Below are 12,554 nucleotides of genomic sequence, written 5' to 3' on the forward strand. Positions count from 1 at the left end.
CTGAATACACATTGAGTGCAGTTGGTCATAGTTTAGGCTCCTAAAAAGCACACTTTAGCTGTGTGGAAATACTCTGGAAGAAGAGACACCTGTGGTACTTTTTATGGTATTAAAGGCCCAGTTTCATTTTACTCTACACTGAATAACTGTAAAACTAGCTTCTGCCCTTTATTGATTGTAGATCACATCATTCCATTCATGAATTTAACGTGGAAGGGGCGAAGAATGCACTACTGGTGAGATCTTCTGCTTGCCAGTATTCACAGTGTTTTTAGTGTCTAAAAGGGAAACAAGTACATTTCTAAGCTGATCTGTAATCTATATTCAGATGCATCCTATCAGCTCCTTAAGGGTTGTGTCCTGTACTATATCACAAGGAGTCTTCCCCTATTCAAACACCAAAGGATCTAAATATCCTTTTCTAAACAATGACGAGTTCGTGATCTTTACCACCTCCAACACTACGCTGACTTCCAATGGTAATGCAGCATCCATAAGTTTTCAGATTATTAGCACACTCCCTTTGAAATCACTGGGACTAAACAAGTTTGATTGCTATAGTAGTCTCTGTTAAGCATACACTTTTACTTACCAAGTATGGTGAATTGGGATCTCTGCCTGTTCTTCCAAGCACATCAACACCAGAAATTAAGTCCTGTGGGTTTTTATGTTATTCCCCCCCCCCCCCGAAAGGGCATTTCTGTTTCTTTTAATACACCACACAAGTCATATGTAAAAGCTTAATTTTGTATTTGTGAGTGATGAATTTGGTCTTTGGAAGTTTTTGTTTGAGGATGTGTTTAAAGGGAAAATACTGTATTTAAAACTTCTGTTTTGTAAAAACGTTTGTTTAAAAACTGGAATTCTTGGTGTGTTGAGAAGAGAGTAGGGCAGCAACTCTCCTGTATTTTGTGTTTTGTGTACTGCATTCAGCTGTCTCTTACTTTTTCCACCCCTTTGAGTTCATGTGCTGGACTTTTATATCCTTGCTAGCAGTTCACACTTGAATTAGAAATGCTGTAAGATGTGGCAATTCTTGATGCTGTTCTATTTTGCACTTTTTTCTTAATCCCTTTTTATACATTGCTTCCAGTTTTGTACAGCTGTGACCCTTAATTGCAATGTGTCATACTTTGACTTGGCTCTAAAAATATTTATAAGATAGATTTCTTTTATTCATAATATTTAAGTGTGTATATTATGGTCAAAAGAAAACAATCCAGTATTGTTTCTAAATAATGAAGGGATTTTTGTATGAAATGTTGTTCCTGTACTCAAGATTTGGGCAAGATTTCCTTCTATGAAGTGTATGTGTAGGTCAGTCAACCTTCAGAGCAACAACAAATCACCAGTTTCAGTTATTGTCAAACCTATTGAGCCATTGTTCTGGCCAGAACTGGCTGTTCTTTCCTTAAGGACCAATTTTAATTTTTGAGGCACAAGGATAGTTTAGACAATTTTTCAACCATACTACTCCCATCAAACTAGCACAATGCCAATTGAACTTGTTGAGTCCAATCTGAGGGCTGCTAATGTATGACGAGTCCTACATTGGGACCAGAAAAATGCCTCTTGGTAGTTCCTCACTAAACACATACACTTGTTTACATAAACAGGAAATCCTTCCCCTATTGATTAGTGATTCCCCCCCCCCCAATGAGCTCGTTGTTGAAGTCTACTATATTCAGTATGTGATAAAAATTGCTCTTTCTTAGACACAAATTTGCTATATTGACTTCGTCAAACACGACAAATCTTTAAACAACAAATGTATGGAGTTAATAGCTGTTGTGTGCTTTTAAATCTTAACAGCAGCTTGTGGTGTTTGTTTAGAATGCACTGAGTATATCTCTGACCTATATAGTCTCTTTGCTCTGGTGTTAATGTGGCCTTTATTGACTAACCTCATTTTTGGTATTCATGAAGATATATTTTTAAAAGTTCCCACTGTGAAAGTCTCACAGTTTTCTTCCACATCTTAAGACTTGTCATAGTTGTGGGGTTTTGTTTTTTTTGTCAAGTCCATATAAGATTCACATGACTTTCTATTCCATAAAACATTTACAGCACAATCCTTTACATTTCTATCTAGGAGTAAGTCCCATTGAGTTCAATGGAACTTACCTGCAGGCAAGTGAATATAGCCTTAACTAGGTTATGCAGCCCCTGCAGCTTACATCCTGTGTAATTACTATAGATAAACTAGTGAGGGAACACATTCTGTGGAACTCATTTGTTTTCAGTTGTATAACCTCCATAATTTGAATCCTTGCATACCAATACACTTTCCCAGCAGCTACACATGGACTGTTACATAATTTTTAGATACCTCCTACATTTTCATATCTTTATCTTGGAATGAAAAATATTCTAGGGCTTTACCAAGAAACTGCAAAGATATAAACAAGAGTGTATTTTTTTTCCTTTTAGGGAAGCTGAAGTAGGCAGAGCCCAGGTGATGATACTACAAATAGATGCCCACCTGTGTCCAATGCCTCTAAGGCTTATAATTTGCATGAAACAGTAAGCCAAACTGTAGCAAAGTACTTTTTACTGCTGTGCCAAACTAAACCAAGATTTGGTTTACCATGTCAGCTGAATTGATGTTTAAGTTCTCCTCTCCCTAACCACAAGCTATAGTCAGGGTTGTTCTTGGGTATAGCTTGCTGTTACTGCAAGAGCTTAAATACAAGTCCCCCAGTTGGGACAACACACTAAGCCAAGCCTTGGCTTAGCTTGGCCTATATAGAAAATAGTAGAGGGGAACAAAGCAGCTGCATGCTTCTCTGCAGGAGGCTGCACATTTACGTAGTCTTACGAAACTAGTTTGGCTTACTATGTTGTGCAAACAAGGTCAGTCACTGATTGGAAGGCACCTTTTTGTCACTGGAAAAAGTATGAAATAAGCCCTAAAATCTTCCTAAATTGGTGCTGGGATAGCTGGGAAGTGAGAGTAGACATCAATAAATTTGTCAGTTGAGTTGCAGATTTGTGGCTGATTTGTCTGTTTTTTCTTTGCTCTTTCTTTGCTCTTTTATTAGATTCTCCTTTAAAAAAAAAAATACACCACTCTCCAGAACACTGCATTATAGAAACCTTTCAAGAGTGAAAACTAGCTCTAAGTGGTTCTTCAGGAACTAGCTTTTAAAAAAAAGTTGATATCAGTTAATTAGGCACTAAGTCACCAAATTTCAGATTTTCTTTCCCACGTGTGAAAATATAATGAATATGCATGTCTTTAAGGAACTAGCATTTGCCTGTTTCAAGGCAAGGTTTTGTGGAGAGCACATACTGGCTTTTACTCAGATCAGTCAGTAAAATGTGGCTGTTACAGAGAATAAAGCTTGAGAGAGGCCCTGGTTGGTGTTACTGAGATGACATCTTAATAGTTCATATTTAATTAAAAAAAGAAATGTTTAACTATGGGGCTGCCTTTGAAAAGGAGGAAAGAAAGAAAGAAAGAAAGAAAGAAAGAAAGAAAGAAAGAAAGAACATAAAGACCTTTGCTTGCCTTTAATTGCCAGCTATAACAAAAATATTAACTTTCAGCTATGTCATTGTGTTCACTATAATTAGATTTGCACTGCCTCAGTGCTTGAACAGGAAATAAGTCAAAGCAAACCAACTTATACATGCAAAGATTTGCCAAAACAAATGAAACTGCTTGGTATTATCTGAAAACACATTATTCTGGTAATAGACATGTGAGTTACTAAGAAATGTTGGCTGATCATTTTATGGGTGGTTTCTGGCTACTGTGAAGAAAACCGCATACATTTACAAAACCTTATAAAACAAGACAAGTTACTCTCTGAGGTCCCATTAGAAGTTGCTGAAGACAAAAATGTATGCTTGCACCACATGGTAATTCTAGCTGTGAGCCAAAATTTAAAGAGTACTGTATCTTGGTGGCATAACAGAAGTTGGGGATTAGCATAATTGGACACCTATGAAGGCTCCACCATTGTAGGGTTATACACTACGGCTCACTGGAGCTTGCATATTTTCCTCAATTAGAGGAGAAGGTAAAGTAACATCTACATGCCTTATTTGCTCTCTCGGTACTGTTGATTAGGCCCACAGGGGAAAGCAAGTACCGGTAAATGGGCAGTGAACAGGCTGGACGCCACTAAGGAGACCCCCCCCCCCAAAAAAACCCCAACAACCTGGAACCAGTACTACTGAGTGGCACAGGTAGGGCATAGGGGGGTTAATTGGTTTGCCTATGCCATAGAACTATATACCTGCCTGCTTCTGCAGGGGCTGTGGTTGTGTTAGTTCCAGCCTTGTTCTGAAGCAGGGAGCCTCATGCACTCATGGAGGTGCTCTGTATTTTAGATTTTCCAGGATTCTATAACTTGGGAAACTTCCACATGTACAGGAGCATCCTCACTTCAGATTACTTTGCACAAGTTGAAGGACAATAAGAATAGCAGTGGAGGATGGAGTTAGCACCTTAATCCATGTAGACCCTGCTCATGTGTTTACTTGAATACCTAAAGAGTTCTTGCCACCTTGCACTAGTCAGGCACTAGCACACTGAAGATTTGAAGTGGGGGTATTAAACACCTGTTTCCATGATGTGATGATCAGCTTATGTGAGCATTGGGACCAAGAGACCAAGCACAAACCAGCAAACTTCTGGGTTTCTGCCACAAACCAGGAGACCTTAAGACTAGCTACTCTCAGCCCCAGGTTTGAAATATGGGGATATTGCCACTTAACTTGCAGAATTATTTCAACCACCTAATGCATATGGAACTGAAGTTGACACTCCCACAGAACCAAGATGCCCCAGTGTAGCCACTGCTATAGCATATAAACTCAGAACTAAATTCTTAAGATTACTGTGATTATGCCAGCTTTTATTGATCCTTCCTATTGCAAAAGAAAATACAGTAGAATTTATGGAGAAGAAATTCAGAGCCTTTGGAAGTGGAGAATATAGTGCCAATGAGGGCATTTGTTTTAATATTGTGGAAGAGAAAAAGTTAACTCCTGGCTACATGAAGTCCAAAACTTGATCACCCTCCCCACTCAGCAGCTGATACTGTTAGTTTGGATCCTAAGATAAGGATGTTCATGGAAGGAAAGTTTCCTGCCCCCTCCTCTTCATCCTGCTTCCCCCCGTGACCCCCACAAATCTCTGAAGGGTTAGGGGACCCTCCTGAACAATATGTGATGGAGGTACAGACCCAGCCAATGCGGCAGATGGTGGCGGCAGCACAACAGTCTCCACAACAGTTTCTGGGTGAGCACAGAAATGTTTTTGTTGGGGTGGCTGAGCAGCAAGACATCTAATGTCATTTTCTACAACAAAATGGTGCTTACTCCCAAGTATATTTGTGTATCATAAAGACAGCAGAAGCAAAGTCCCAATTTATTCCTTCAACCATGATGGTGTCATGATTTAAGTGAGTTCTTAAACTCAAAACCACCTGTTCATATACGTCTTTTTTATTTATGGTATTTTTCAGCCATCCATTTGGCCCAAAGGAATACAGAGCTCCACAAGCTGCCCCTTATTAAGAACAGGTGCCAATGCAGTTGTGGTCTGAGCCTTTTTTGGTCATTCTGCTGCATTGCTCTGTTCAAGGAAGAACTGTGAGTTGGCTGATGGAGAACAGATCTAGCCGCTTTCAGCTCAGCAAGTCCCCCATATATTAACAAAAGGGAAACTAAAGGAAAGAGAAAGCAAGATCTAGAATTAGCAATGCATGCCACAGGTTTCTGCTTAAGGGCTAGTTATTGCCTTCACACAAACAACTCTTGACACCTTGCCTTAGCCCAGCCTTGTGCCCTCTATATGTTGTGCACTACAACTCCCATTAGCTGTAGAGCCAGCACATCTGTGCTGGCCTGAGGTGGGGGTCTGTTATGCCAAACATCTGGAAGGCACCAGATTAGGGAAGGCTTATTCAGGCTGTAGACCTAATTCCTCAGATTTGAGTGGTAATCTATAAAATGGGAACAAGAGAGATGTGCAACCCATACTTACAAGGAAGTGGGTTCAAAAGGCCTTACCTTTTGTGAAATATTGGGGCTCAATACCCAATACTGTGGGTTCAGCCTGGATGGCCAATAAGATCCAGACTCCAACTGTCAGTCAAACAGGATGTTTATTTAGGCATTGCAAGGCTGGTGCAACACAACCTCAACCAGCAAATAGTTTGGGGAGTCACACCAAATATGAAAAAGCACAAGCATTTATACACTTGCAAGCAAAGGGAATCAAAGGGGCAGTTATGTTCATATCGAGCAGTACAGTACTAGCTTATACTGGTTTAACCAAAACTTGGTTATCTTTCCCACCTTTGTCCTCATGTTAGAAACTCAGCTAGGTGCCAAATGGCTCCTTATACCAATGTTACAGTTGCCAAAATGGAATGTCTCGTTGCCATTTTGGGGCAAGAAGGCTCTAAAGTCTTGTTCCAATTATAGACTGGCTGTGATTGATTCTCAGTTAAACATCTGGCTATTTCAGATGACAACCTGGAGCTAGGTTAAGAGCTTTGAGAAGAAAAGTCACTTGATTCAGGGATGGTCCACATATATATTGGCCTGTTCCGACCTCTTTTTCTTAATGATGACATGGACTGTTCATAATGTAGGGATATTCTTCACAACTGTGAGCAGGACAGTGGGGTGGGGTAAGTGAAAACAAGTTACAACAATTAATTTTAATGCTGTTGACTGCTCCTGCTCAGGCTGCACAGAAAGCATTTTGGTTCCTGAAATTCATTCTGATCACGCAGATAAAATATAACTGATAGAATTCTACAGGTTGTGGGATTACTGTGTTAAAACAGTCAAGATCCAAGGATCCCCTGGTATGCACTTCCAGGTGGTAGAGATGTCAGGGACCATCTTTCCGCCCAGGCATCTTCACTTGGTCACAAGTGGCCAATAGCTAGGTGCAAAATGTGTCTGGCTAATTTCAAAATCTGGTGATCAATAAAATGACTCCAGGCAGCCCACAAGCAGGAATGCAGGATCTGTGGCCCTCCAGAAGTTGCTGAACTACAGCTCCTATCACCCCCGACCTCAGGCTGTGCTGGCTGGTGATGATGGGAGAGCCACAGGTTCCCCACTGCTGACTTAAAAGCAGTAGCCCTCACCTACTCTATATCTGCCACAAACTGGTGTTCAGCTCTGCTGTGCCATAGTGAGTGGTAAACTGCTAACTTGTCCCATAACTAATAGTCAAGGACAGATAGACATATATCTAGTAATATGAAGAACTTCCTTTTGTCTCTCCAGTAGCTACAGCAAGTAGTTTGAGGGAAGCTCTTCCCAAGGCCTTACAAGGCAAAAGTTTACGGGTGAAACAAGGATTCGATCCAGCTTGGTGATTGTGAGTCTTGAACATTCCAAATGAATTAACACAGAGGATAGCTCTGGGTTTTAAAATGTCCTATCTATGTCACGCAACCTTTATTATTTACTGCATGTATGCGCAGCCTACACAAAAGCATCTAGGTGACTTTGTTAAAAGCAAAGTGCAATAGCAAGGCATTTCCTCCCCCCAAAAAAACAAAAACAAATCACAAACAGCCAACAACAGAAATCCCTCTTAAAGCGCAAATCTGGATAAATTGTCAAAGCCACATTCAAAGGTCTGACACCCCCAAAAAATATTTAGCCAACACCTGAGGTGGGCGGGGGGTGGGGAGAATAACTCTTTAGTTTTTTACAGTTACATTGAGAATTGCAGCACACACACACCAGCAAAAAAGAAAGAAGGGGGAAAGACTCCTGCTTCCCAGGATTCTAATATATGTCTTAATTTGGACAGTTTGACCCGAGGAGAGGGAGTATTGTGCTTCAAACAAAGAGTAAAGGTAGCCGTGTTGACCCCTAAGAAAAATTCCAAAATCCCTACTAGGGCAGTACTTTTATTAGACCAACCATAGTATCACAAAATATTGTGTGTATTTTCCCACTAGTGTAGCTAATAACCACTTTGGCGAAAAGGGAGATTTAGACTGTAGAAAATGGCGAAATGCAATGGTTCCTCTGCATTGCCAGTCCAAGTTGTGCCCCCCCCCATCATTTTTTTTTTAAAAAAAGCCCAGAGATGGCGATGCTTGGCAGTTGAAACTTTAAGTGCATGAAACTTCCAGCCTGCCTTCCACATGCACCAGGAAACAGTGTCGGAGCACACATTCTACATGGGGATGGTCCATTTGGATAGGGCTGTCATATTTCAGTCATTCCTGACACCCACAGAATTGTTGAGCTTTTTTGGGGGGGAAGGAACCTACCTCAAAAATAGTGATTTTAAGCTTTTTAGGCTGATTGCACTGCTTTTTCAATCACATTGCCATATATCCAGGTTTTCCATGACATTTTGCTGATTCGGCAAAATTACTCCCTGACACCATTTTTACACCCCAAAACCAGGACATGTCAGGAATTTTCCTGATGTATTGCAAGCCTACCTTTGGATAACAAGTGCTGAGGAAAAACCTCTCCACCTGAGATGCTGAAGATCCAGTCTGTGGAGACTACAGATGGGGGGGGCCTGTCACCCTCCAGATGTTGCTGCAGGACTACAACTCCCATCATCCTTCCCCCCAAAAAAGCTCAACAAGCCTACCTTTGGATAACAAGTGCTGAGGAAAAACCTCTCCACCTGAGATGCTGAAGATCCAGTCTGTGGAGACTACAGATGGGGGGGGGGGCTGTCACCCTCCAGATGTTGCTGCAGGACTACAACTCCCATCATCCATGACCCTTGACCTCGCCTTTCTGGGAGTTAAGAGTCCATCCACATCTGGAGAGCCACAGGCTCCCCAACACTGGTGTAGGCCAGTGTTTCCCAACCTCTGGATTGTGGCATGCAGGTGAGTTGCAAAACCCACACAAGGGAGTCATGAGCTTTATAAACAAACCCTAAGTAAGCATGGTTTGCAGTCCTTGACTGGTATGATGGGCTTTTTCGTTCACGTATTATAATGCTGCATTAACACAGCACTTGCAAATGAATGTCACAACCCCCCCCCCCCAGTTCTTGCATTTCAACCCTTGGAAACTGATGTCTGGTGGCTGGCAGCAGAGAAGATCCAAGGCCCAAAATGTAATGTGATAATAAACTGCTAGGTCACCATACCAAGTAAATTGGGACTTGTGGGTTGCCATAGCAAAAAACCTGTGAGCCGCTGGTGCAAACATTGCTCAGATAGTCTGAGCTGCAGCTTCCTATGGGTGTCCCTGTGTCCCATCTGGTTTTTGTCCTTCTGAAACCACAGCAACTGCAAGCCTCACTCGCAGAGATCATGGGTGCCACCCCTCACTCCCAGTGCCTGGGTCATACAGCTTGTTCCATTTTCCAGAGAGTGGTTCTGAGCATAGCTGTCAACTTTTCCCTTTTTTTAAAGGGAAATTCCCTTATTCCTCACAAGAAAAGGGAAAAGTTGACAGCTATGGTTTTGAGGCTGGTGGGAGTTGTGGTCCAAATCACCTGGAAGGCACCAGCTTGGAAAAGGCTGCACAGAAATAATCTCAAGCATCATTATGCACATTTATGCAAATCAATAAGAAGAGACCCAATAAGAAAATCGAAAATTCTTTCTAGTAGCACCTTAGAGACCAACTGAGTTTGTTCCTGGTATGAGCTTTCGTGTGCATGCACACTTCTTCAGATACGAAAGCTCATACCAGGAACAAACTCAGTTGGTCTCTAAGGTGCTACTAGAAAGAATTTTCGATTTTGTTTTGACTATGGCAGACCAACACGGCTACCCACCTGTAACTAGACCCAATAAGGATGCCCTTGCCCCTAGCTTTTCATCTGCACCACCAGAATTAAAGCAAAGTTTTAGACTTAGCAAAACGATGATGACTGCAGAACCTTTTTTTTTAAAAAAAACAACGAACTGATGGACCCATACACCCAACACACATTCGCTTAGGGTGATAGGTAAGGGGGGGGCTCAGATCTCAAAGCAGCAGCACCCCCAAAAAAATTCAAAGACACCTTCCCATATTTCAGTTCATGGGCGAGTGGGCGGGATGGAGGGTGGGGGCAGACCACTGGCAATATCATAAGGCAGCCAGACTCCAGGATTGCCAGTTAAGGAACAAAGAAGCTTTTTAGAGGCGGAGAAACTCTCCCCCCCCCCACACCCTTCCCATCCCCCTTGGAGAGATCTGGGTGGCAGGCGGCCGAGAGAGGGGGAGAGGCAGGCGCCCCCTGCTTTCTCCCGCAAGGGGGTGGGGTAGGGTAGGCTGCAGACGCCTTTGTCCCTCCAGCTCCAGGCGAGAAGCAGATGGCCGAGGCGTGAGAGGCCAGCAGGCAACGGCTGCTGTTGCTGCTGGGTGGGCGGTGCGCGCCTGCAAGGAAAGGGGCGCGGAGCAAGGCGGCCAAAAAGGACCAGAGGCTAGCGTGCGTGCCAAGGCGGCGGATGCAGGGGCCAATGAACTGCAGCGAAAGCCTCCGAATCCAGGTCCTCCTGAGCCGGCTCTGGCAGGAGCTGCACGGCGGCGGCGCTGCTCCCAATGCCATCCGAAGAGGCAGCAGCCTACTCGACGACTCACTCCCGGCGCCAAGCCAGGCGACAGCTGCGGGCAGCAAAGCGGGCGCAGACGACGCTTACCTGTACATCTTGCTCATCATGATATTCTACGGCTGCCTGGCCGGGGGCCTGATCCTGGCCTACACGCGCTCCAGGAAGCTGGAATCCAAGCACGACCCTTACCACTTGTACATCGAGAGCGACTGGACGGCGAGAGCGGGAAGCCTGGGAAGGGGCGGAGGAGGACCAGGAGCGAAGCTGGCGGTGTCGGCCGGGGAGCCTAGCCTGGCCGAGGGGATGCTGGCGGCTGCCAGCGGGGAAAGGGGGAGCAGCGGCGACGACAGCGAGCATCTGTGAGAGAGGAGGAAGGCTCCGGAGGAGGATCGGATCGGCCCACCCCAAATCTGAAGAAATCCTCTCGGGGGGTGGGGGGGATGCGGTCCGCTCAAAGGCTGGAATTCTGAACTGCGATCTGCGCCTCTCAGCTCGGCGGAGGCAAAGAAACAACAAAAATTAACCAAGCAATAGGTCCTGCCGCTTCATTTGCCCCACGAGGAAGCCGCGTGCAAGCTTTGAGTTCAATCAGACTGAATCTAGCATGGGGAGGCAGATGGCGCGAGGCAAAAAAAAAAAACGGTTCGGTAGTCAGCGTTATAATTAGCCTTAAGCGGAGGGAGCGTTGTGCTGTGCAGGTATATTTAGGTATTTACACAAGCGGTGCGGAACCTGTTTCCCTCCGGATGTTCTCACTAAGACTTCCAGCTCCTATCATTCTTCCAGGGTAGCCATGTGCTTTAAATGCACCTGGGGGAAACTATGCTCTCCATCTCCAGGTTGGACTGTGCTGACTGCAAAACAAAACTAACCAGAGGCCATGTGGTGGTGGAGTTATACAGTAGTGGGGTGCTCTTCCTTAGAGAACACAAGTCACCAGGACTGGGATCCATCTCTGGCTCTGTTTGGAAGACAGACAGGTTTATTGGTTCCTTTGGGAACTCGCAGGACATAAAAGTCTGCCTGCACACCATACATTTAAAGCACATTCCGCAGCCCACAACCCAAAATAATCCTGGGAACTGTAATTTGTTAAGGGCGTGAAGATAAGATTCTTTCAGGGCGGTGGGCAGTGGAATGTGCTTTATATTGTGCAGGCAGCCCTGTGATGGAGAGCATTTCATATAAAGTATCTGTTAGCTGTTTTGCTGCTTAACATCCATTTTTATTTCTTTTTCTTTGATGATGTTTTTCAATTAAAAGGTGCCCACCACCCCAGAAAGGAGAGGATAATTTATCTTCAAAATATCATGTTGCAATAAGCTTTGGCTGTAAACACACAAACCCTGCTATTCAAGCAAATACTTTTATGGGGCCCTGAGTTCCAAGCTTCTCTCCCCTCCCACCAGCCCCCTGCAACCCTCAGCAGCTGCATAGCCCATCAATAGTCCTAAGAGGAGGGGTTCTGGCCAGGCAAACAAAGAGAGCAAGCCATGTGGGTTGGAAGGGGTGTGTGTGTGTGTGTGTGTGTGTGTGTGTGTGTGTGTGTTGAGGCTGGAGACCTGGTATGACACCGCTTTCGGTTTTAACAGCACAAACCTTTTGTTCCTTTTAACTGCCCCCAGAGGAAGAGAGGACCCCCTACCCCATAAATGTACACACCAATGTCTCTGCTTTTCAGTAGGGGCGGTGGGCTACCTCCAGTCTTGCATGCTCTGCCATTTTCTCCTCAGCTGGAAAGTGTTCTGGATCTCTTGACACAGCCTTAAACAACCTGGTGTCTCTTGACACAGCCTTAAACAACCTGGTGTTTTGGACTACAACACCCACCAAGAACAGTCAGTAGAACCAGGTTGGGAAAGGCTGTCCTGCATCAATAATACCGTTAGGTATCAGGCAAGATTTCCCTCCCAGGCTTTTAACGTCTGGTGTACGTATGATCATTTTTAAGGTGTCAATAAAAAACTACAACCTTTCTTATGCTTTTTATAGTGTTTGTACTAAATATCGCAAACCTCCCTGGAAATTTTGAATTAAAGGGCA

The 12,554-nt window shown here is 43.9% G+C and overlaps 1 protein-coding gene across 1 annotated transcript; it reads left to right on the forward strand.

Moving 5' to 3' along the window:
• Positions 1–10,135: 10,135 nt before the first annotated feature.
• Positions 10,136–10,964, forward strand: KCNE5 (potassium voltage-gated channel subfamily E regulatory subunit 5). Its single transcript, XM_033138086.1, has one exon. It carries the CDS (start codon positions 10,407–10,409, stop codon positions 10,872–10,874), a length of 468 nt encoding a protein of 155 aa, XP_032993977.1. The 5' UTR covers positions 10,136–10,406; the 3' UTR covers positions 10,875–10,964.
• The last annotated feature ends 1,590 nt before the right edge of the window (positions 10,965–12,554 follow it).

Source organism: Lacerta agilis, chromosome Z (assembly GCF_009819535.1).
Source record: "Lacerta agilis isolate rLacAgi1 chromosome Z, rLacAgi1.pri, whole genome shotgun sequence".
In the NCBI taxonomy this organism is placed as follows: Eukaryota; Metazoa; Chordata; class Lepidosauria; order Squamata; family Lacertidae; genus Lacerta; species Lacerta agilis.